The 20,516-nt window shown below is 45.7% G+C and overlaps 2 protein-coding genes across 3 annotated transcripts; both read right to left on the bottom strand.

Annotated features, from left to right (window-relative positions):
• Positions 1-2,186: 2,186 nt before the first annotated feature.
• On the bottom strand, positions 2,187-5,800 carry LOC117422273 (tubulin beta-4B chain). The gene is made up of 4 exons (XM_034037056.3): positions 5,633-5,800; positions 4,281-4,389; positions 3,586-3,696; positions 2,187-3,449 (listed from the first exon to the last, which is right to left on the bottom strand). Exons 1-4 carry the CDS (start codon positions 5,687-5,689, stop codon positions 2,389-2,391), a joined length of 1,338 nt encoding a protein of 445 aa, XP_033892947.1. The 5' UTR covers positions 5,690-5,800; the 3' UTR covers positions 2,187-2,388.
• A 6,478-nt stretch (positions 5,801-12,278) lies between these two features.
• Positions 12,279-19,686, bottom strand: LOC117422175 (uncharacterized). Of its 2 annotated transcripts, none has more exons than XM_034036873.3 (14): positions 19,368-19,686; positions 17,843-17,872; positions 17,327-17,539; positions 16,964-17,041; positions 16,446-16,604; positions 15,851-16,156; positions 15,511-15,588; positions 15,178-15,420; positions 14,529-14,741; positions 14,242-14,319; positions 13,898-14,128; positions 13,442-13,660; positions 13,083-13,160; positions 12,279-12,706 (listed from the first exon to the last, which is right to left on the bottom strand). In XM_034036873.3, the coding sequence occupies exons 2-14, from the start codon at positions 17,850-17,852 to the stop codon at positions 12,540-12,542; spliced, it is 2,073 nt and encodes a 690-aa protein (XP_033892764.2). In that variant the 5' UTR covers positions 17,853-17,872; positions 19,368-19,686; the 3' UTR covers positions 12,279-12,539. The 2 variants fall into 2 exon arrangements, with proteins under 2 accessions (XP_033892764.2, XP_033892765.2); XM_034036874.3 differs by lacking the exon at positions 19,368-19,686 and adding an exon at positions 18,363-19,316.
• Between the last annotated feature and the right edge of the window lie 830 nt (positions 19,687-20,516).

The raw sequence follows: 20,516 nt of genomic DNA, 5'->3' as shown, positions 1-20,516 counted from the left end.
CTTGTGTTATTGAGAGTTTAGATAGAAAATAGACTAAAATGAAATAATACCTACTTAAATCTCTTCAGCCTGCAAGTTCCCTTATGAAAGTTTAGCATAGTAAAAGCATAGCAAAACGGAATGAAGCATAGGCAGGCATTGTAAAGATCAAGAGACATACGGTAAACCATATTAAAAATCATGGCCAACCAAAGTAAATTATGGAATTTTGTTTTCCACTTCTCACCTCAAGGAGGAACTTTTTGCGGTCTCTCGAAAGCTAGTGTATATATTTTTTATACAAAAAACTTTGTTCACACAACAAAAAAAATGGACCACATTAATGTTTCACCAGAACACAAGAAAAACAAAGAAATATCTAGAGTATTATACCCAGCAAGAATGTTTTTTGAAGCAAGTGGAATAGTCTTTCCAGCTTGTATTTTATAACATTAGTGTTTCTCAGAATAAAATGAGGGCTAAAACAGAGGGTGGTCACATGACACTGCTTAGAAACTTGGGCTGTTACTGTCCTGTGTCAGGTAGAACTAACAAGAACAGAACAATATGCCAGTGGAATTTTATATTGCAATCCGAGAGCACAGGCACAAACCCACCACACCAATCAAAAGCCAACGACAGACTGGAACAGTTTAGACTAAAACTAATTCAAATTGAAACTTGAAATGCAAGGTTAAATACAAGGCAATTCTTAACAAAATGTTGGGTTTTGAATGCGGTATGTCCAACTACTGAAATCAGAATTAAAAAATAATCTTCTCTTACTTAGCAATGTTGTTAGGAATCGGTATTGAATTAATTTAAAGCAAGGTGCTTTGTCTAGTGACAGCTATTGTAGACAAAAGGATGTGTCGTCTAATCACTCCAGTGGATACACAAACATCCTGGTAACCACAACCACGCCCAGGAAACTGATGCAACATTTTTTCCTTGTTCATACAGATGAGGCTAAGGTGGTGCAGTGGGTTAATGCTTAGCTATCGGAGGTCTTCGCTCAAACTCAGTTTTGATAGTATCACTGACAAAACCCACTACACTATTCATCAGAATTAGCACTGGGAAGACCATTCTAAAAAGCCAAGGACTGGACTGGCATGGAGGCTGCACTGGAGACATGTATCGTATGAGGAAGTCAGTGCAGTTAGGATGAAATCCTTATTTATGTATGTATGTACCAGTTGTACATTCAATTTAGAGTAATGTACTTAAATAACTGTGTCTATTGCAATGAAAACATTGACATTGCCTGTCGGTTTTATGTAAACAATTAAGCAGGGTTACGTAACTGCATACCTTTATTGCTTGAATGTATCACAGTACTGCACAACCAGCACATTCCCAAGTAAAGCTGCACACTTAGTACTGCATGTTTCAGCAGTGATTCAATTGAACCTTGAAATCCTGTTCTTAAAAGGTTTTTTTTTTTTTTTATGGTACACCTTGAAAAAAATACAAGATAAAAAAAAATTCCCACACATTTCAAAACTATATCACAGAATGATTAAAAAGTTAGCTAATAAGTAGTGTTTTGTAGTGTTATCAGCATAAGAAAAAACGGGGGGGGGGGGGGGGGGGGTGGAAAGACTAGGACAACTCAGATGCAATCACATTTTAAAAAGGGAAGCTTATGCGACTGAGATTTTGAACAATCCTGAAACCTGAAACATACACATTTCTTGTTAAATGTTTGCCACAGAACATTTATTGTTTGGAGTCAGAATTCAAATATGTTTAGTTTAACCTGGTCCTCATAAAACCGTGACCCAGGATAAAACACCTAGAAAGTTAGATGCACTTTTGGTTACATTAACATTGCACTACTCTAGAGACCTGAATGCCTGTACATATAACCAAGATTGATTTTAGAAAAGCACCCCTTCATATTTAAAATAACCAATATTAAATTAGTGATGTATAAAATTTTTCCAACCTTTTGTCACCCTCCCTTTTACACAATTCAGTCATGATCACAAACTTGTTAAAAACGAACACCTCAAATGTTCTAGGTAAATTATTAGAATTGGTGTAACTTTGTTTTTCTTTTCTATGACCGATCCTGTCAACATATAAACTTCCATCTTGTAAACTGTGGCAGTTTTGGTATGCCATTAAAAAAAATAATTAAAATCCCTTGTTTGGCCAGATCAAAGTAAACCACATTTCAAAAGAAAAGAAACAAAAACCAGTTAGCAAAAAAATGCTTTTTATTGATGGTTTTTCTTTGCAGCATACAATATGAATAGGAACACAGGGACAAAAACAGCGACAAACTGAAGGAACAAAAACAGACAGACAATGAGAACACTAAAAACCAAGTTTCAAATGTATGTCACCGAAAAAGTTTGTACAGCTTCGAACATAATTTACAGACAAACAGAAACAGAATGCTTAAGCCAATTCCTCTTCTCCCTCCTCCTCAAACTCGCCCTCCTCCTCTGCAGTGGCATCTTGATACTGCTGGTATTCGGACACCAGGTCGTTCATGTTGCTCTCAGCCTCGGTGAACTCCATCTCATCCATGCCCTCTCCGGTGTACCAATGCAGGAAAGCCTTGCGTCTGAACATGGCAGTGAACTGCTCAGAGATACGCTTGAACAGCTCCTGGATAGCAGTGCTGTTGCCGATGAAGGTGGCGGACATCTTGAGGCCTCTCGGGGGAATGTCGCAGACAGCGGTCTTGACGTTGTTGGGGATCCATTCAACAAAGTAGCTGCTGTTCTTGTTCTGCACGTTCAGCATCTGCTCATCCACCTCCTTCATGGACATGCGGCCACGGAAGATAGCAGCCACGGTCAGGTAACGCCCATGGCGAGGGTCGCAGGCCGCCATCATGTTCTTGGCATCGAACATCTGCTGGGTGAGCTCAGGCACTGTGAGGGCACGGTACTGCTGGCTTCCTCTGCTGGTGAGAGGGGCGAACCCTGGCATGAAGAAATGGAGACGAGGGAAGGGGACCATGTTGACAGCCAGCTTGCGCAGATCAGCATTCAGCTGACCAGGGAAACGCAGGCAGGTGGTCACCCCACTCATGGTGGCAGAGACCAGATGGTTGAGGTCGCCATAAGTAGGGGTGGTGAGTTTGAGGGTGCGGAAACAGATATCATACAGAGCCTCATTGTCAATGCAGTAGGTCTCATCTGTGTTCTCTACCAGCTGATGTACTGACAGTGTGGCGTTGTAGGGCTCGACTACAGTGTCTGACACTTTGGGAGAGGGCACGACGCTGAAAGTGTTCATGATACGGTCGGGGTACTCCTCCCGGATCTTGCTGATAAGCAGGGTGCCCATGCCGGAGCCAGTGCCTCCTCCCAGGGAGTGTGTCAGCTGAAATCCCTGCAGACAGTCGCAGCTCTCAGCCTCTTTCCTCACCACATCAAGGACTGAGTCCACCAGCTCAGCTCCCTCTGTGTAGTGACCCTTGGCCCAGTTGTTACCGGCACCGCTCTGGCCTGCGAGGCAAAAGAGGGAAAGGATCAGGACAGGCAATCTTAAGAAAAAGCATCCGTTACACAAACACTGGTTCCAGGGTCCAATAGACTGGGCAGCACATCAAACCGAGAGGCTAAAAACAAACTAAAAACTTACCAAAGACAAAGTTGTCTGGTCTGAAGATCTGCCCAAAAGGTCCAGATCGCACAGAGTCCATGGTGCCAGGCTCCAGGTCAACCAAGACTGCACGTGGCACATACTTGCCACCTGGGGGAAAACAAAAAAACACACACATTTAAAAGTGAACACAAATCGATATGTTAGAACTGATGCATGGTTCACTTAACATTTAAAAAAAAAAAGTCAAAATAATTCAAACTGAGCCATTGTAATGCCGTACCAAGGGCAGCAGGGGGTGCAAAGGAACACTAGTCACAAAGAACTGCATCAGGATGTAGGTCACAATAGATGGAGGGAATACTACATAATAGGACATGAGGGTTGATTGATCTATAGGCATCTAATTCTAGTCAAGCTGTTTTTCATGGTTCCTCAAAAGAATCTACACCATAGACACAGTTCAAACAAAGCTCATTTACAATACACATTATACACACACACACACACACTTCACCTTGATCTTCAAACAATTTTAATAATGTATTTTAAAAGGAGCATGGTTTTTGGGTACCACCCAAAACTGTACTGTAGTAGTAGCCATAGTCAAGGATTAAACCACTTCTGAGGGGCAGGGATCTCCAACAAAAGACCGGGTTCTTTACAAAAATGCAATTTCCCTTTAATACAGAAACAATGCAGATACATTTGGAAAATTCCGGTGCAATTCTTACCTGAAGCTTCGTTGTAATAGACGTTGATTCTCTCCAGCTGGAGGTCACTGTCTCCGTGGTAGGTACCGGTGGGGTCAATGCCATGTTCATCGCTGATTACCTCCCAGAACTGCAATTTAAATAAATAAATAAATAAATAAAATTCTGTTAAGTCACAAAATTGCTTGGTTAAATCTTGATTAAAATGTTTTCACACATAAATTACCGGGATTAAAATACTTGACACGACAGCACACGTTTAATTTGCTTGAATGAAATGTTTATGGTTTTTACTCACACACCGACAGTAACGCATGAGAAGAAAATGATATCACTAAAATAAGAGTTGTTTGGTAAGAAGCGTGAAGTGCTGTTAACCATCCCGACCGAACGCTATTTTTTATTCAATTAATTATTATTACAACCCCTAGTTATGTCCGTCAACCAATGACTGCTTGAAACCCAGCTCAGATGCCTTACAGTATTGTTTAATAAAATATTAAAACACAAAAATAATAATAATAATAATAATAATAATATTTACACCGCTTCCCGCCGCCCCATACAGTTTCCCCACCTTGGCCTTCAAGAAAGCGCGAGCATTGCACCTTCGCCATTGGCCAGAATCCAACCGAATCCGATTTTGAATTTTCAAAGTGCCCGCCCTTTTATGTTACGTCGTTGTGAGTAACCGTCAGACACCGCCCCAGAGCGAGACAAGAGAGGGCGCGCCCGCGCTCGAGCAGGACTCCGCATTCACGGCCTGCGATTGGACACATTCCAGTTCGAGATGATTTTTAAAAATTAAAACACATTTGTAAAAATAAAAATGTATGTTTAAATTAGGCAAATAAACGAAATTAACCCTCTACCGTACACGTCTGTAGGTGGGGTTCAAAATAAATCGAAATAAGACTCATAACTGTTGTAAACGCAGCTGAATATTTAAATTCGAGTGTAGTTCCCTTTCTCTGCATTGCGGTGTATTGTAAAAGCGCCAAGCCGGGTGGAGCCTGAAATCCGTTCACCACGCTAAAAAAAATATAATCGATGCAGTTTTCATATTGTCACCCTGCCGCCATTTTAATGACAGTGCTGCGTATTTTTCGAACCGCCGCCTCTACCAGAACAGTGGACGGTATTTTATTAACTTCCACAATTTTAAAAATGCGGATGTAATCGCACGACGTTAAGATACTGTATTTATATGACTATGGTTTACTACAACTAATATTGTTACTCTTTTTTTCAATAATTTTTTTAAAGGCCTTACTGTACATGCCCCTGGTACTCATCTATCCGTGCTATAAAAACCCGAGCCTTTGTACATTAAAGTTTACCCAATGACTCAACTGTATTTCCAAAATACTGACCTTAGCACCAATCTGGTTACCGCATTGTCCTGCTTGCAGATGAACGATTTCCCTCATTTTCGATTTAAAATGGCAGACTGTGTCTAAATTACAGGACAGATAACAAAAGCTAATAGCTTGAGACTGACTTCCAACCGTTACTGCCCTTCTTTATATACCAACTCAAGAACAGCCTTCGGAGCTCGCGCTGTTCCCAAATTTCTATTGGCCAGTGCTCAAAACCCGCCCACAATAGACTTTGTATGAATTACTATTCGTTGAAGGTGGCCGTCAAAGATAATATAGACTCCGCCTGTAAGTATTTTTCTAGGTTTTTTATTTGGCCAACGGAGCTGCCACTCTTACTGCACAATGACAGCAGTTTCAGAGGCGGCAGCGATTGGTTAATTTAAATGATTGATTGGTTGTTCGTTTTTTTTTCTTGAAAGGGTGATTCTTATTGGCCAAACAGAATGTATGAGCCTGCGGCTCGAGGCTGTGTAGGCATTAGTTTAAAATGGAGTCTGCTTGGGCTGCTATTCCTGTAAATATCTACGCTGCATAACCAGAGTAAATCAATCAACATAATACAATGCTACGTTATTAAATGTACGTAAAGTGTATCTTAGCAGCCCTTCCTAACGTGTATGAGGACAACGTTGATGGTCACTGATCTGTTTACGTTTTAAGCTTCTCTTGGTTACAGTCATGTCGAGACATGTTAGATTGAATAACTTTACTGTGAAATAAAACGATGGACTGTTATTAAAAACAACAAACTGTGTATGTGGTAACAAGGATACACTTTCGCCAGGCTGCAGTGTTATTGTTTCTCAGTTTACGATTAATATTATAAACATATTAGTAACACCCTGCGCACAAAATCTATTAAAATAACTACACTTTTAAAATACAGTATATTAAATGGTGTGTGCCGTTTCCAAACTATTCCAGGATACTGTACAAAAACGCCCTGTGCTGGCGAAATTAATATATTTTACTTGGGTTAAAGTTACCCTAAATTCATGATTGCTTTATTTGTCAAATCTCCCAGTTTTGTCGTATCGTCGAATCTAGTGCGTTCTTTTTTGTTTTGGTACTAACACAAGGTCATTGAATTTAACAAATTACATTTTCCTTGGTAGTGATTATTGTGGTGCAGTTATAAATGCAAAACACAGAAAAGACGATTCACCTGTTTGTCTGTTTAATTTAAACACCACTGCAGTGTGCCAGTTCCAACACGAATAATAAAGCCGGATTACCTGCATCTGAAACGTTTATCAGCTTTATTTGGCTGATCTGTTTCTAACAGTTTCTCAGACGAACGACAACCTGAAATAAAGATGTTTATCGTTTTATAACTTTTAAATTCATAGCATGAAAAAATAGTGCCCCAAATTGTCCTAATACATGTGTGCAGCCAGGGCGAGTCATGCGAGCGTGCTTTGGCTTGAGTCCCACATTGAGCAGTCAATTGCCCTGCGCACTTATGCAAACCGGATGGGACTGGTGTGCAGCATCACGCTGCAGCAACCACTACAGCTCGGGGCGCGGTTCAGTAGTTTGGCAATCTGTTACCGAGCATGGAAAGGCATACAAGAGGTGTTTGGCTTTACACGGCGGCGATGGTACCCGTGTTACACAGAGCTGATTATCACATGATACCCTCTTAGGTATAGCCTTTATACACAACACGCACATGTTTTCTTTGAGTTGTTGTCTGATACTCTGTATCGTGGTTGTTGTTCAATTGAAAGAAAAACAACAACAACAAAAGCACAATACAAAATAATTATGAAAAGAAACTGCGTCGACAACGACGATCCTACAAAGGCTGTAACTGTAGAAGACACATTGAGAAACCTCCATGTTGGCGAATGACTCAGCATGAGTCATTCGCCAACATGAAGAGCGATTTAATATTCAACAGTCCAGCAGTCACCACAGCAGGCATTCGCTGCTGGACCTGTGGTTGCCATGGATTCCAGGATAGGTCCCCGTGTCTTTGTGAAGGTGTGAGCCCTTGTTTTCCTGTCTGGAGGAATGGAAGCACTGCTAATCACCCCCACCCCCACCCTCCACACACCTGCGTGTTTCTGAGAGACTTGCAGCTCACCCAGAGTGCTGCTGGGCGTTTACTGTTGACTGCATACTGCTGCTGTATACACCAGAGTTATGCCTCCATTGACCTCCAATTAGCAGGTACTTTATATTCTGATCGCCTCAGAGCTAAATTTGTATTTGAGTTAATTCCATGTCCTTAATGACCATTAAAAAAAAAAAAAAAACAGGTTTACCACAGCAGTAATTTTGCAGTTTTCTCATGGTTTTTCTCTTATGCATTTACCATTATGTTTCCGGTAATGCTTTACAATGCTGACCTATGCTTTCCTATGCTTTATTAGCCTTTGCTATGCTGTCACTATGGTGCCTCTCATTAAGGGGAGCCACTGCAGAGATGCACGGCATGCTTGGAATGAGACAGTCTGGTGTTTTTACATGAACAATAGACTCTCCCTCAAGGACAGGTGAGGCTTGATAACCTGGTGTGTTTCCTTTCCCTCCAGGTTCTGTCTAATTGAGTTCCACTCCATGCAGAACAGGCGTTCCTGCAGACAGTCCCTGTGTGCCGTGTGCCGTGTCAGCTGGTGCTGCATTACAATATCGGAGGTGCACGGTATTCCATTCCACTGAAGAAAGCAAACACAGACCCTTACCCTATAGTCTAACATTAGCTGGAAATGAGCCATTATGAGTCAAATATTAGCCACAGAGAAGCTGGGCAGAGTTTGTCTAGACTGCTTGAGGATTAGCTCAGATAATGACTTCCTATTTAAAAGAAATCTGCCCCTACGGTTTTCAGTCTTTTTCATTTCGATACCAGATATAATAAGAGTCCCCAAGAAGCACAATCTGTCTATCTTTTATTAAAGGCATAAGCAGGCTCTTCAGAAGCGAGCCACCAAGGCAGTAATGCTAAAACCACTTCTCTCCTCCAGAATCTGCCGTGATGCAGTTTAGATTCTAGCCACATGTCTCGTGGGCAGTGCTTGCACTGTAGTCTTGTCAGCAAGTCTTACTGCTGAATTGATTCCTGATTGTTCTATTATTCCTGTGGAAAAAAAAAAGATCTTTGCAGCCTTCTGTTCGGAGGTAATGAACCCCACAGTGGTGGGTGACCACTGACATTAATCAAATGACTAATACATCCAGTAAAGACTTCATTGTTATATTAAAAAAAAGAAAAAACACAGTTTTAACATAGTACTGTAGTTATGAACCATTTATACTTTAATATAGCAGTGAGCAGAAGAACATTTCAGAGGACAATTGAATACGATGGGGAGGTTGCATTGACTAGCTAGTGTAGAAGCCACTGAGTGCTGGAATGTGTTGCCAAGTGGATGCACACACACACACACAAACCTGGTAACCTGGAGACTGATTAGCTTGCAGGGCCTCACGGTCACCGTGGCAACAGTGAGACGCCTGCCACTATGGGTCTCTCCTATCTAGTGCAGGTATATACACTTTCATAGCAGCTGGTCGGCGTGGAAACACTGCTGGCTATACGCAGACAGTGTATTGTGTTTTAACTCTTTGTATACAGGCCTGTAAATATCCTGGGGTTTAGATTACGGAGCGTGGCGGGTTGGAGGGCTTGTAGCTGTTTCCATAGTGACCAGTGCTGTAAACAGAAATGAAAGTTTGCACAGAGCTTTCCAGCTCACTTGAGCACCCGTGTCAGTCAATAAACAAGCTGAGCAAACACCAGCCCAGCTGCACTCTTCAAAGCAGAGATCAGGAGAGCCGTTTCCAGTCTCTGAATCGGGTGGAACAAACACAAACACAAACACACACTCCACAGTCGGTAATATGTTTCGCTCGGGGATCGCTGGTCACCTAATTGCACGTCTCGGTTTAATGAAATGATCAGAAGGCGATCGTTAGCGGTCACTACATCATTATCTAAAACAAATCAATCCAGTGCAATGATGAATCTGGATAATTTCATCTTGTGACCTGCACGTTGTGTTACATACTGGACCTCAGAGAACAACGCCCTCACTCCCCTGTTACATACTGTGACCTTGAGGGGTGCAGAAATGTTTGGGGTGAATACAGCAGCAGCAGCAGCAGTGCTGGGGCGGGAGGTGGGGTTAGCTGCTTGATCTCAGCTGCGTTTCTCAGGGCAGACGGTACAGGAAGGAGTGCAGGGGGAGTATTTATAGTCCATTTCTGTGACAGAGTGGAATTCTGTAATCTGCTCTGACAGAAACCACCCTCTGGAGAGCGACGTTCCCTCACGGCCGGGCGTGGGTTCCCCTGCCCTCAAACTAGGAAAATATATCTCCTTGAGTCACTGTACTTAGAAAAGGAGACTGGAGGAAAAAAAATAAATAAATAAGTGTTTACACTGGAAGGACTTGGTGGCTGTGTGGCCTAGTGGTTAGAGCTGAGGGACTGGGAGGCTGTGGGGGCATTGTGATTAGATCTGAGGGACTGGGAGGCCTGGTTGTTTCAGGTTTCAGCGCCTGTGATGAGTCAGTGCAGTTATTATACTCATACAAGCAAGATGAGCGTGCTCTAGACCTCTCCGTTGCACCCTGAATGCATCCCTCTGTACACAGAGCACCTGTTGTCTGTGCTGCAGAGGCCAGGCTGGTCCTCAAGAGTTTTTCTCTGCTGAATAGGGTTTCACTTGAACTGACAGGAGTGGCGGGAGTGGGGATTGATGTGCTGTGTGTGAAATATTTATTATGAAAACGCAGCGGGATCATGGAAGAGGCAGAGTGAGTGATCAGCTGTTTGTAACAGGTGACATCTGAGCCGGGGCGGCACTTGTGTGAGCCTGCAGGGGGATCTCTTGCATTCCCGCAGGCCGAGACACTGACCGTGCAGCTCAGCTGGGATCAAACCCTCCTCTTGTGCTTACACAGAGGGCAGGAGGCACTTAAACAGAGAGTGGGGAGGGTGTAGAATGCTTCACAGTGCTGTTGATGCTCAGACATTGGGATCCTCAAACGTTTTTAAATCAATCAGCTACCAGGAGCACAGCGAGCACTGATTTTATTAACCCTGTCATGCATGGCGACCTCGTATGAAGATGCATTTTTTTACCACCATATAAAGCAATGAAAAAAAAAAAAGCTCAATAAGCAAATATTCACAGCTCCCCTCCCCCTAGCTGTTTCCACTGTCTCATGCATGAAAGGGTTAAACAGGAAAACGTAGTGGATACGAAGCAGATCTGCAATTCATTCAAAAGGAAATCTTCCTCTATGCAGCCCCTCTTTGCATCACTATGAGATGCAGTCAGACATGCCAGCCTGCCCCTAGAACAGGCGTCCGGGCTGCGGATCGCAGCTTCAGCGGCGTCGCGTGCTGACTCATTCTGGATTTCAAGATGCTATTCCAAACATGAAGGGCGCGGCACTGACCCACTGGAGAATGCAGTCCTTGAGGAGCGAATGGGCACGCCCTCCCTCTCCTGCAGTGTCGGTCTCGATTGCCATTGATTGAACACGCTGCCTGTGAATTCAGAACAAACCCGTTGCCAGCTTTTCCTCTGAAAGGGAGGGGGAGGTGCTGTGATACTGCCGGGGCCGCACTGGGGTTTAGATTGCAGAGCTGCTGCAGAACGAGAGCAGCTGGCAGCCTGATTCGCACACCCTCCCCCCGTTAGTGTATCCATAATGCAGGGAGCAGGGTGGGGCTGGAGGCTGGCTCAGATTCAACGCTGACATCAGCTCTTCTGAGCTGCATCATCTCCCCTCAACGTCTATTAAAAAAAGATCAGAGATTGAAGATGGATGAAAGGTTCCATTTTCAATACAAATGAGACCCAGCTTTGCATTGCTGTTATCTCATAGTTACCCAAAGACCGGGTTAGAATTAGTGCTGAAGCCAGCATGGGACAAGGGCTTATCATGTTATTTCAAAATGCAAACTGATGTATTCTTTTACTGGGAATTAGCCGGTAAAACAAAAGCATCATTCGCACCATATTGCACCGGTTTCTGCGTGATATCATTTATACATTATTACTTGGCGCTGAAAACAAGGAGCAGCGAACAAGACTCCCCTGCCTCCCCTCCCTCCCTCTTTCTCTCCAACGTCAGGCAGAAGGAATTCAGGCTTGAACCAGCCCGCAAGGTGACTCGGCAAGTGCCTGCATGAAAATATAATCAAACGAAACCAACGCGCCTGAAGCTCACATCAAGCCTTCCTACCTGTGAGGCTGATTCAGCGGAATAACTGCGTGCTGCTTCTTAAACGCAGATAAAGAGGTTACACTGTGATATCAGAAGTACTATCTATACACCAGACCGGCACAGATACTCACAATGAACCTTTCCACAAGGCGCGGTTAGTGCACGGTAACGTGGTTCTGTGCTGCCCCTGCTGGTAGTTTGTTGAACTTACAGTATTTACATCCTCAGTTATATCCTGGTTGCTTTCATCCTCCCACTGGGATTTTGTTTTTCTGCACAAGGCTAATGTTACAAAACTAGGAAGAAGCAACGTGTGTGCTGGTAGTGCAGAACTGCTTCTGACTCTCTTTATATTCATCAGATTTCATTAGGACAGGAAAATACTGTGCTTAAAGTGTAATTATTTATATTATTGAGACCTATGGGGGGGATGTATATATATATATATATATGGTCACAATTTTTTTATTTATAATTTAATGGAGTTGCCCTGCCAACAACTTTGAAAAAAACAAACAAACATATATGCATTACAACACAGATACATAGCTAGGAAACTTAACATGGTTACAATGACACCCACAGTGACAGATTAGATGAGGGAATCACAGTGCTGCTATCGCAGGGATTTGGGAAGCGGCTCAGTTTAAAACAATGCTTGACAATCTGGTCCCGGTCCGTGCTTCCTCACCACGCGCTCCGTCCTGCCTCTAGAGCCTGGTCCCCTTGGGAAGCACGTTGTCCTGGAAGTAGCCTTCGTTGGCGATGTTTCCGGGGGGGTCGTAGAACGTGACGGCGATGAACATTCCCTGTCCGTCCGTCGCCAGTCCTGTTCCCACCTGCAACGAGGCTCTCCAGATCATCTGAGTGAAGTTGCCTGGGGAGAGACAGTGAACCAGTAAGGACAGGTATACATACTGTGTGTGTGTGTGTGTGTGTGTGTGTTGATCACGCTGTTTGCATGTTTAGTTTGTATTTAATAAAACCCTTGTTCCTCATGTTTGCAGTGAGAGATACTGTCACACATGATGCCTGCTTTACTGCAGTGCAATGCAGTGGTCTAATCCTAAATCTCCAGCTTCTGGAACGCCACTAAAATAAAATAAGAAATTCTTACACAAGCATAGATTTTGTTCAAAGCGTCTTTCTCTATCTTGTCAGAATGCTTTACGGGTCTGTGTGTCGGTGGCAGACCTGTGTTGCTCTGCATTGCTGCGTTTCGTTTGTGCTGGATGGTGCCCGCTGTGCCTTACCTGCGCCGCTCGTGAAGCCTGGAGAGCTGAAATCGTATTTGCTGCATTCTTTATACCAGGACTCTGCCACCTCCGTACCTGCAGAGAGAAAACAGCATTTAGCAACACAGGCATTAAAGTGCAGTGCAATTGCATGCTGTCTCGTTACCTGTAGGGGGCACTGTGTGAGCAACACTGCAATACCATGCTGTTACCTGTAGCGGTCACTGTGCTGCTGCTGTTAGGTCATGCTGTTATTATAGCAGGGGCTGTGCTGGTGCTGTAATTCCATGTTGTTGCCTTTAGGAGGCACTGTTTTCTAATTCCGTGATGTTGCCTGTAGGGGCCGCTGTGCTGCTACTGTTATGTCAGGCGGTTACCTGTAGGGGGCGCTGTGCTGGAGGCCCAGCGGTACCAGAGGTTCTCTCCGTGCTCGGTGTCGCTGCTCTGCAGGGCTTTGATCTGCAGTAGGTGTTCCGCCCAATCCTGCGCCTCCTTGGAGAGGGCGGGGCTTAGTTTGAGAGGCCCCGCCCCGTGCTGCTTCCTGAACTGGTTCACTGTGTCCAGCAGAGAGCGAGAGAACTGATCCAGCTCCTTCCCTGCAGGGTACAGAGAGGATCAGCTGATCAACAGGGGAGGAGGATACATACAGTGCTGTTTAAAACCATGAACACAGAGAAGACTCTTCTGCCCACGGTTTTGATTAGCCTGCTGTAGTGTTGTGGTGCTGGAGCTTACTATATGAAGACACACCGGCTTATGTAGCTTTAAATTCCACGTTCACCTCTTTTTCCTTTGATCTGGATAAGGATGGCTTTGTTTAGTAAAGGTCGGACCTGGTATGGGGGCGACGCTGCCACCCGCGGTCTTCTTCCCAGCAGCCTCCTCTTCGGGCTGGTCGGTGACCTTCGACCCGGCGGGCAGGACGTTGCGCTTGTAGAACCCGGGGTTGGTGATGTTCCCGGGCGGCTGGAACTGCGCCACGACGATGACTGTGCCCTTCCTGTCCGAGGCACTGCCCACCCCCACCGCGCGAGACCCGCGCCACACCAGCTGGGTGAAGTGCCCTGTAGAGAGAGGGTGTAAAGAGCTCAGAGCAGGGCAGGGAACGCACGCTAGCCCTGCACCCAGCCCTGCGTTTCAGAGCTCTCCTCAGGGGTAGGACCGAGAGCTCCGCTACCTGTTTTCTCCTGGTAACCCGGCTGGGAAAAGTCGTAGTTCTTCATTTCCTCATACCAGGCGTCCACCACCTCCTGCCCTGTGGGAAGGGAATTCAGAATTAGTGCATTCTTCAAACCTGGGGTACGGTTCAAGAATCAAAAACTTGCAAGGCGTTATGACCTTTGATCTTTGGAACAGCCTGCCACAGCGCATCAGGGACCTCCAAGTCAGGCCTGCCCAGACCATGTGTTGGGAAGTAACTCCAGGAAGGAGCTCGGCGTGGTGCCGTGGCTGCTGTGAGCCTACCTGTCAGCGTGGCGTCCGCCCCGCCCATCTTGGCCCAGATGTTCTCCCCGTGGGAGGTGGTGGAGTGCTTGAGTCTGCCCTGGGAGAGGAGGTGCCGGGCCCAGCTCTCTGCCCCCCTGCTCATCTCAGGGTCCTCGGTCAGGGGCTTGGCTCCGTGAGCAGACCTCTGCTCATTACACGACTCCAGGAAGCCCAGCACAAAGCTGCCTGAGCCTAGACACCGGGGACAGGCAACACATTGTAATGTCAGCACCCTGTACGATACTCTACACATATCCTAAAGGGCAGTTACTGTCCGGCTAATGGAAGTCCTGCAGGGTCACTGAATGTCAGGATACAAATATTACAGGAAGAATTCCATTGCTGTCTCCACACTGTGTTATGCTCAGGGTGACAATACTGCAGTGTTTTTGATTGCAGATTCAGCGGACGTGAGGCAGAGAGGTGAGTTCATGGCAGTTTCCTTTATTACCTTACTGCAGCACAACTGCAACTAAACAAGATGGCCCCTGCCGCCATCCCATAATTAGCTAGGCTTCCAAGTACGGCAAGCCACACAGGACATGACATCATTTGATTTTGGGTATGAGTTCATTCACACCGAGGTGTGGGGTGACAGAATCGTCTAAACCGTTGAGTGCTTTCTCACCTGGGACGCTGCTGTTCCCCGCTGAAGCTGTCTCGTTCTCTTTCTTCTTTGGCTCTGGGTCCCTGCTGGCGCCCCCTGCTGGTGGGGTACCCTTGGGCACCACGTTCTTCTCGAAGTACCCCGCGTTGGAGATGTTACCGGCCGGGTGGTAGCGAGCCACCGCGATCACCATTCCTTCACCGTCCGTTGCCTTGCCGATGCCCATCCTCTGGGAGCCTACCCAAACCACCTGGGTGAAGTGACCTGGGGAGAGAGGGAGAGGCACATTGTTCTGTGTGAACGGAGAACACACGGGGACTGACATGCGTTCCTCTAGAACCCAGTCGGGGGTACCTGTGTTGCTCTGGAACCCCGGCTGTTTGAAATCGTAATCCTTGCTCTCGCTGTACCACGACTCCACAATCTCTTCACCTGAAAATGCAAAGATGACTTGGGTGAACCCAGCGTATCTGCCACCACACTATAAATCAATAAGCAAAAAAAAAAAATCTGCAAAATTATAAAAGACTTTGACAACAGTGCTTTGATAATGAAAAGGTGTTTTTTTTTTTAGAGTCCTCATCTCAGCAGAGTTACTTGGTCTGCAAGAACGCTGCAGCTGTAATGACAGCGTGCTTTTCGCAGTTCAGATCTCTGGGGTGCAGGTAGATAGTAGGGGTGCCTCGTCTCTCACCAGTGGAGTCCGTCTTGTTGGAGCTCCACTTGAACCAGATGTTCTCCCCGTAGCTGGTGTTGCTGTGCTGCAGGGCGCGGAGGCTGAGAAGATGATCGGCCCATTCCTGGCTCTCGCGGCACAGCCCCGCGTCCAGGCGCAGTGAAGGGGCTCCGTGCTGCCGACGGTAAGCGTTGTGAGTCTCCAGCACCTCTGCCTCGAACCCAGAGCTCTCCCCCACAGAGGGAGGGGGTCCGGCGGGGGCACGGCCTGGCTTCAGGGCTGCAGCAGAGGGGGCAATGCCACTGCCGGGCTTCTCCTTGCCCACTGAAATAAGGGAGCGCAAAACTTACACACAGGCAGGGAGAGGGCTGGAGTTAGAACAAGACAAAACTCTCGAATCAGGACCTCATGCATTGCCACACCACGTTCTAAAATGGAATTCTGCACTAGGGAATTCCATGTTTCCATTCTGTCAGGGATTCCCCCCTACCTGCACACAGCGAGTATTTCAGCTAGGTGGTGAGCCCCCTCTGGTGGCTCAGGGTAAGACTATGATCTAGGTCACTGCAGAGCGAAGACAGCTGGTCCTTCTCAAGCCGCCCCACTCTCTTACCTGAACTGCCCTTGGGCAGGACATTCTCCTGGAAGTACCCAGGATTGGAGAGGTTCCCGGGGGGGCTGTATCGCCCAACCACAAAGGTCATCTTCCCATCAGTGGCCTTCCCCACTCCCACCTCAGTGGAGCTCTTCCACACTACCTGGGTGAAGTGACCTGCAGGGAACAGAAGCACGTGAGCAGGGGGCGGGGCTTTAGGAGGCAGGGCTTCAGGGGGCCGCCCTGTATTATAAACCTGTTCTGAAATCCAGCTCTATGTGTTTTATAATCATTGAGTCTATTGTCTTGAAAAACAGGGACAAGGCTGATGGAGAAGATAACGTGAAATGGCCGGGGTGACATTTGCTAACATATTAAGTAACAGTTACTCTATACTGCACGCCTATATCATTGTGCTTAATAATAGAACACATTAACTGAAAAATAAAATGTTTAATTGAGGCTTGCAAAATACATGCCACGGCACTCAGTATTGCATGATTTCATTAGCTGTTGCGTCTCTTTACAGCTCTGACCTGTATTGAATCCAAATCCAGGTTTGCTGAAGTCGTAGTCCTTAATCTCGCTGTACCAGCTGCCCACAGCATCCTTCCCTGAAAGCAAACGCATCGTCAAAGCGGTGAGACTGACTGAGCTCAGGGTCGCCCTCTAGCGGTCAAATAAATTCATTGAGCAGCATTTCTTATTTCACTTCCAGCAAGGCTGACACCTAGTGGCGAAATATCATTTATTTATTTATTTATTTATTAATAACTCAAGCCTTTTAAATCAGAATGAATACTCTCACGCCATTGTAAACATGAGCGAAGGACAGCTTTTCTTGTTTTGAAATGCTGGTTGATCTTCTCTAACGCATGTAGTTCATTCAGTGTCAGTACCTGACACCTCCGCGGGCACGGAGCTGCTGCTGAAGTACAGATTCTCTCCTGTGCAGCCGTGCTTCAAGGCTCTGATCTTCAGCAGGTGCTCGGCCCATTCCTGCGCGGCCTCGCTGAGATCACGGCTGAGCTTCAGGGCTGGGGCTCCGTGCTGCTGCCGGTAATCATTGTGAGAGGCCAGGAACTCCTTCTCAAACTGGGACCAGTATCCACCTGGAGGGGGGGGGGGGGGGGGGGGCGGGGGCGGGGGTAAAACTAGATAACTACTGCTCTACTTTCCACTCAACAGCAATAACCATAGCACCAAATCCCTCCCATAGTAAAAGCACAGCAAAGTGTAATAAAGCACAGCGAAAGCATGGTAAGGCATATAAATAAACATGGCAAGCCAGGGTAAGCGGAGGTAAATGCTGTGTGACCACGGGGAAAGCAGGGGGCTGCTAAAATACAGTGTGGAAATACCATGGTCATTCTTTATAAGGGATAAACCACAATTAAGAAGTAAAGGCAGCTTACTGAGTGTCATGATTCAGCGATTCTGGAGAACTGGAAAAAAAAACACAAGTCATGTTAGTTTAACACAGGGGTCTCCAGCCCTGGTCCTGGAGAGCCCCGATCATGCAGGTTTTCGAGGTGTCTTTACATCATCAGTGGCTAAAGATTTTAACAGGTATTACTGTGAGAGAGAGAGAGAGAGAGAGAGAGAGAGAGAGAGAGAGAGATGTGATCGTCTATACAGAACTCATTCAATGTACAGCTACAGATACAGTGTTGTGAACAATCTTGCTGTGAGTATTTTACTACTTTTTCAAGTTTCAAAGTTTTTGTCAAAGTTAAAGCTGTCACTGCTGTTGTTTTTACGCTTTGAAGGGTAAGGTTCAGCCTCCTTCTGGTAAGGGATGCCTTATAAATCAGTCAACAAAAAAGGTCATTTTTTTTTTTACCAAGGCCTTTACTTTTGTGAAAACAAACAGCAGTGCTTCCCTACGATTTACCACGCGAGCGATTCGCTTAGCAAGCAAGACGAGTTAGTTACCTGTCCCTTCCTCTGTCTGCTGGCTCAGGAATAGTTCATTGCTGCTCTGTGCCTCGGTGTAGTGCAGCATGTGGGCTAGGATAGTCTGAGTGTAATCGGAGTGCAGACCCATGCTGCACCAGCACAGCACAGCAGCACTATTGTCATCGGAGCGGATTGGCAAATACTGTTCTCATACATACAAAGATTACATCTGATACCTGACTGGGTGTACAAGGAAGCTGCAGATAGCGACAGGCGCAGTGTCACAAGTTTACCGTTGGCAAACTGAGATCGGATTACTTTTAAATCAAAGTTGCTGTAAAAGTTTAACTCTTTGTCCACATGTTTACAGTATGTATCACAAAGCTCCGAAGCTTTGCTGGTTTGTGGTCTAACACGAGATCAGTTCAATTGGATTTAGTATTTCTGAACGGACTTCTGCTTCAATCTGGTTAATAAATGAGCAGCCAGGAAACAAGCTCTAGAGCACAAGCCACGCAGCTCCCCAGGTGGCTGAAACTAAAGCAGCTTTGCACTTTTACTTTGATTGTTAGACAAAATTAATTTGTTGGAAACTAGTGGTGGTCGTCCCAACAGTGGGATACAGTAGCAAAACATGCATCTCCCCCCATTAAAAAAAAAACAAAAACACAGACACAGCAACAAAGAGACACAGAGACACAGCCACTCAGACAGAGACAGACACAGACACAACAATTTTAATAAAAATAATAAACAAGGAATATTTTGCCCAAAGCTTTTGGTCTCTTAATTTAACATAGAATAAACACAGACACACACGCATGCTGGTGAACCTACATGACCTTTTCCTTTTTGATTTTGCTCTTATTGGTACACAGCAGGCTTCTTTAAACACACACACACACAGTAAGATCCCTGCACAGTACTCTTTTCTGCTGTGTTTCCCAGCGAGTCCCAGTCTGCACTGGTTCCCAGGAAGCCCCCTAGCCCTCCTGCCCTGGTGCAGAGCTAGCAGCCCCCCTCTCTCCTCCTCATACACACCTGGATGGATGCTGTGTGCTTCTCAGGGCTCTGCTGCAGTTCCTTGTCAGCTGACTGTGCTGGGTATGGAGGATGGTGTCTGTGTTCTGCAGGTCTAAATATTCTGTTAACCCGCCCCCTCCTGCTGGCTTAAGATGGAAACTCCCTCAAACCCCAGAGTGGGGTCCATCCATCTCTGACTAAATGAGCCTTTAGCATTCTTCCTGATGCAATTAACTGAACGTCTTAATGATGGACAGCCACTTAACCAGCAATCTCTGCATCAACGATTGTGTACACAGATATAGCAGAAAGGATGGGGATCCAGAGTCTGTGCTGCTTCTGAACGAGAGAGAGAGAGAGACAGACATGCTGGCTCTCTCAATGAGGGAGGGAGGGAGGGAGTAGCTCACAGATTAGTAATTCCTAATACTAGTCTCTGTGCACAGAATGTAGATTTACCTTATCTTCTCAGAAATAGGTGCATAGGCTCATATGCTTATATGTAGGTATACAGTGCTCTGTGAAAACGCAGTCCCTTTTTTTGTTTCTGTGTATTGTTCAAGCTCCTGCACCTGTGTCTCAGTAGCACCATTGCAGGAGATAAGTGCAAATGCATTGCTTTACAACAGCATGAAAAGGAGCAGGTGGATTTCTAATAAATATATAAGTGCGGGATCAATTTGTGGATGGGGTGGGACTCTGTTGCATTTTGCTTTGTCTTTACAATGAGGCGTCCTGCAGTAAACTTGCATTGGAGGAGGGGGGGGGGGGGGGGGGGGGTCAGAGGTGGGACAGTCCTGCCAAGTTCTGATTAGAAGAGCTTCAGCAGACGGAGGGAGGGTGGGGATCATGTGCAAAAAGGGTGGGGGTCTGTTTGTCTCCACCGCCCCTCCCCTCAGTGTGAGTAAGCGTCCTACCTGGAATCAGCAGGCAGCTGCAGCTCCGTGGGTCTTGAGCCAGCAGAGTAATACTGAGGTAGAAACACGGTGATGTACAAGAGGAGTTAACCCAATTCACACTGTTTACACAGGGCCGACACCTTAGACACACAAAACTACAGCAGTGTGTTTCTTTAGCAGGGAAATTGGGAAAGTCATTTACCAATAAACGCATATTAAATTGCTTTTATTTATTTATTTTTAATGATAGCTGTAAATAAATCAGGTC

Source organism: Acipenser ruthenus, chromosome 15 (genome assembly GCF_902713425.1).
Source record: "Acipenser ruthenus chromosome 15, fAciRut3.2 maternal haplotype, whole genome shotgun sequence".
NCBI lineage: Eukaryota > Metazoa > Chordata > Actinopteri > Acipenseriformes > Acipenseridae > Acipenser > Acipenser ruthenus.
The sequence above is the reverse complement of the archived record's forward strand: the minus strand, read 5'-3'. Positions and strand labels throughout refer to the sequence as shown.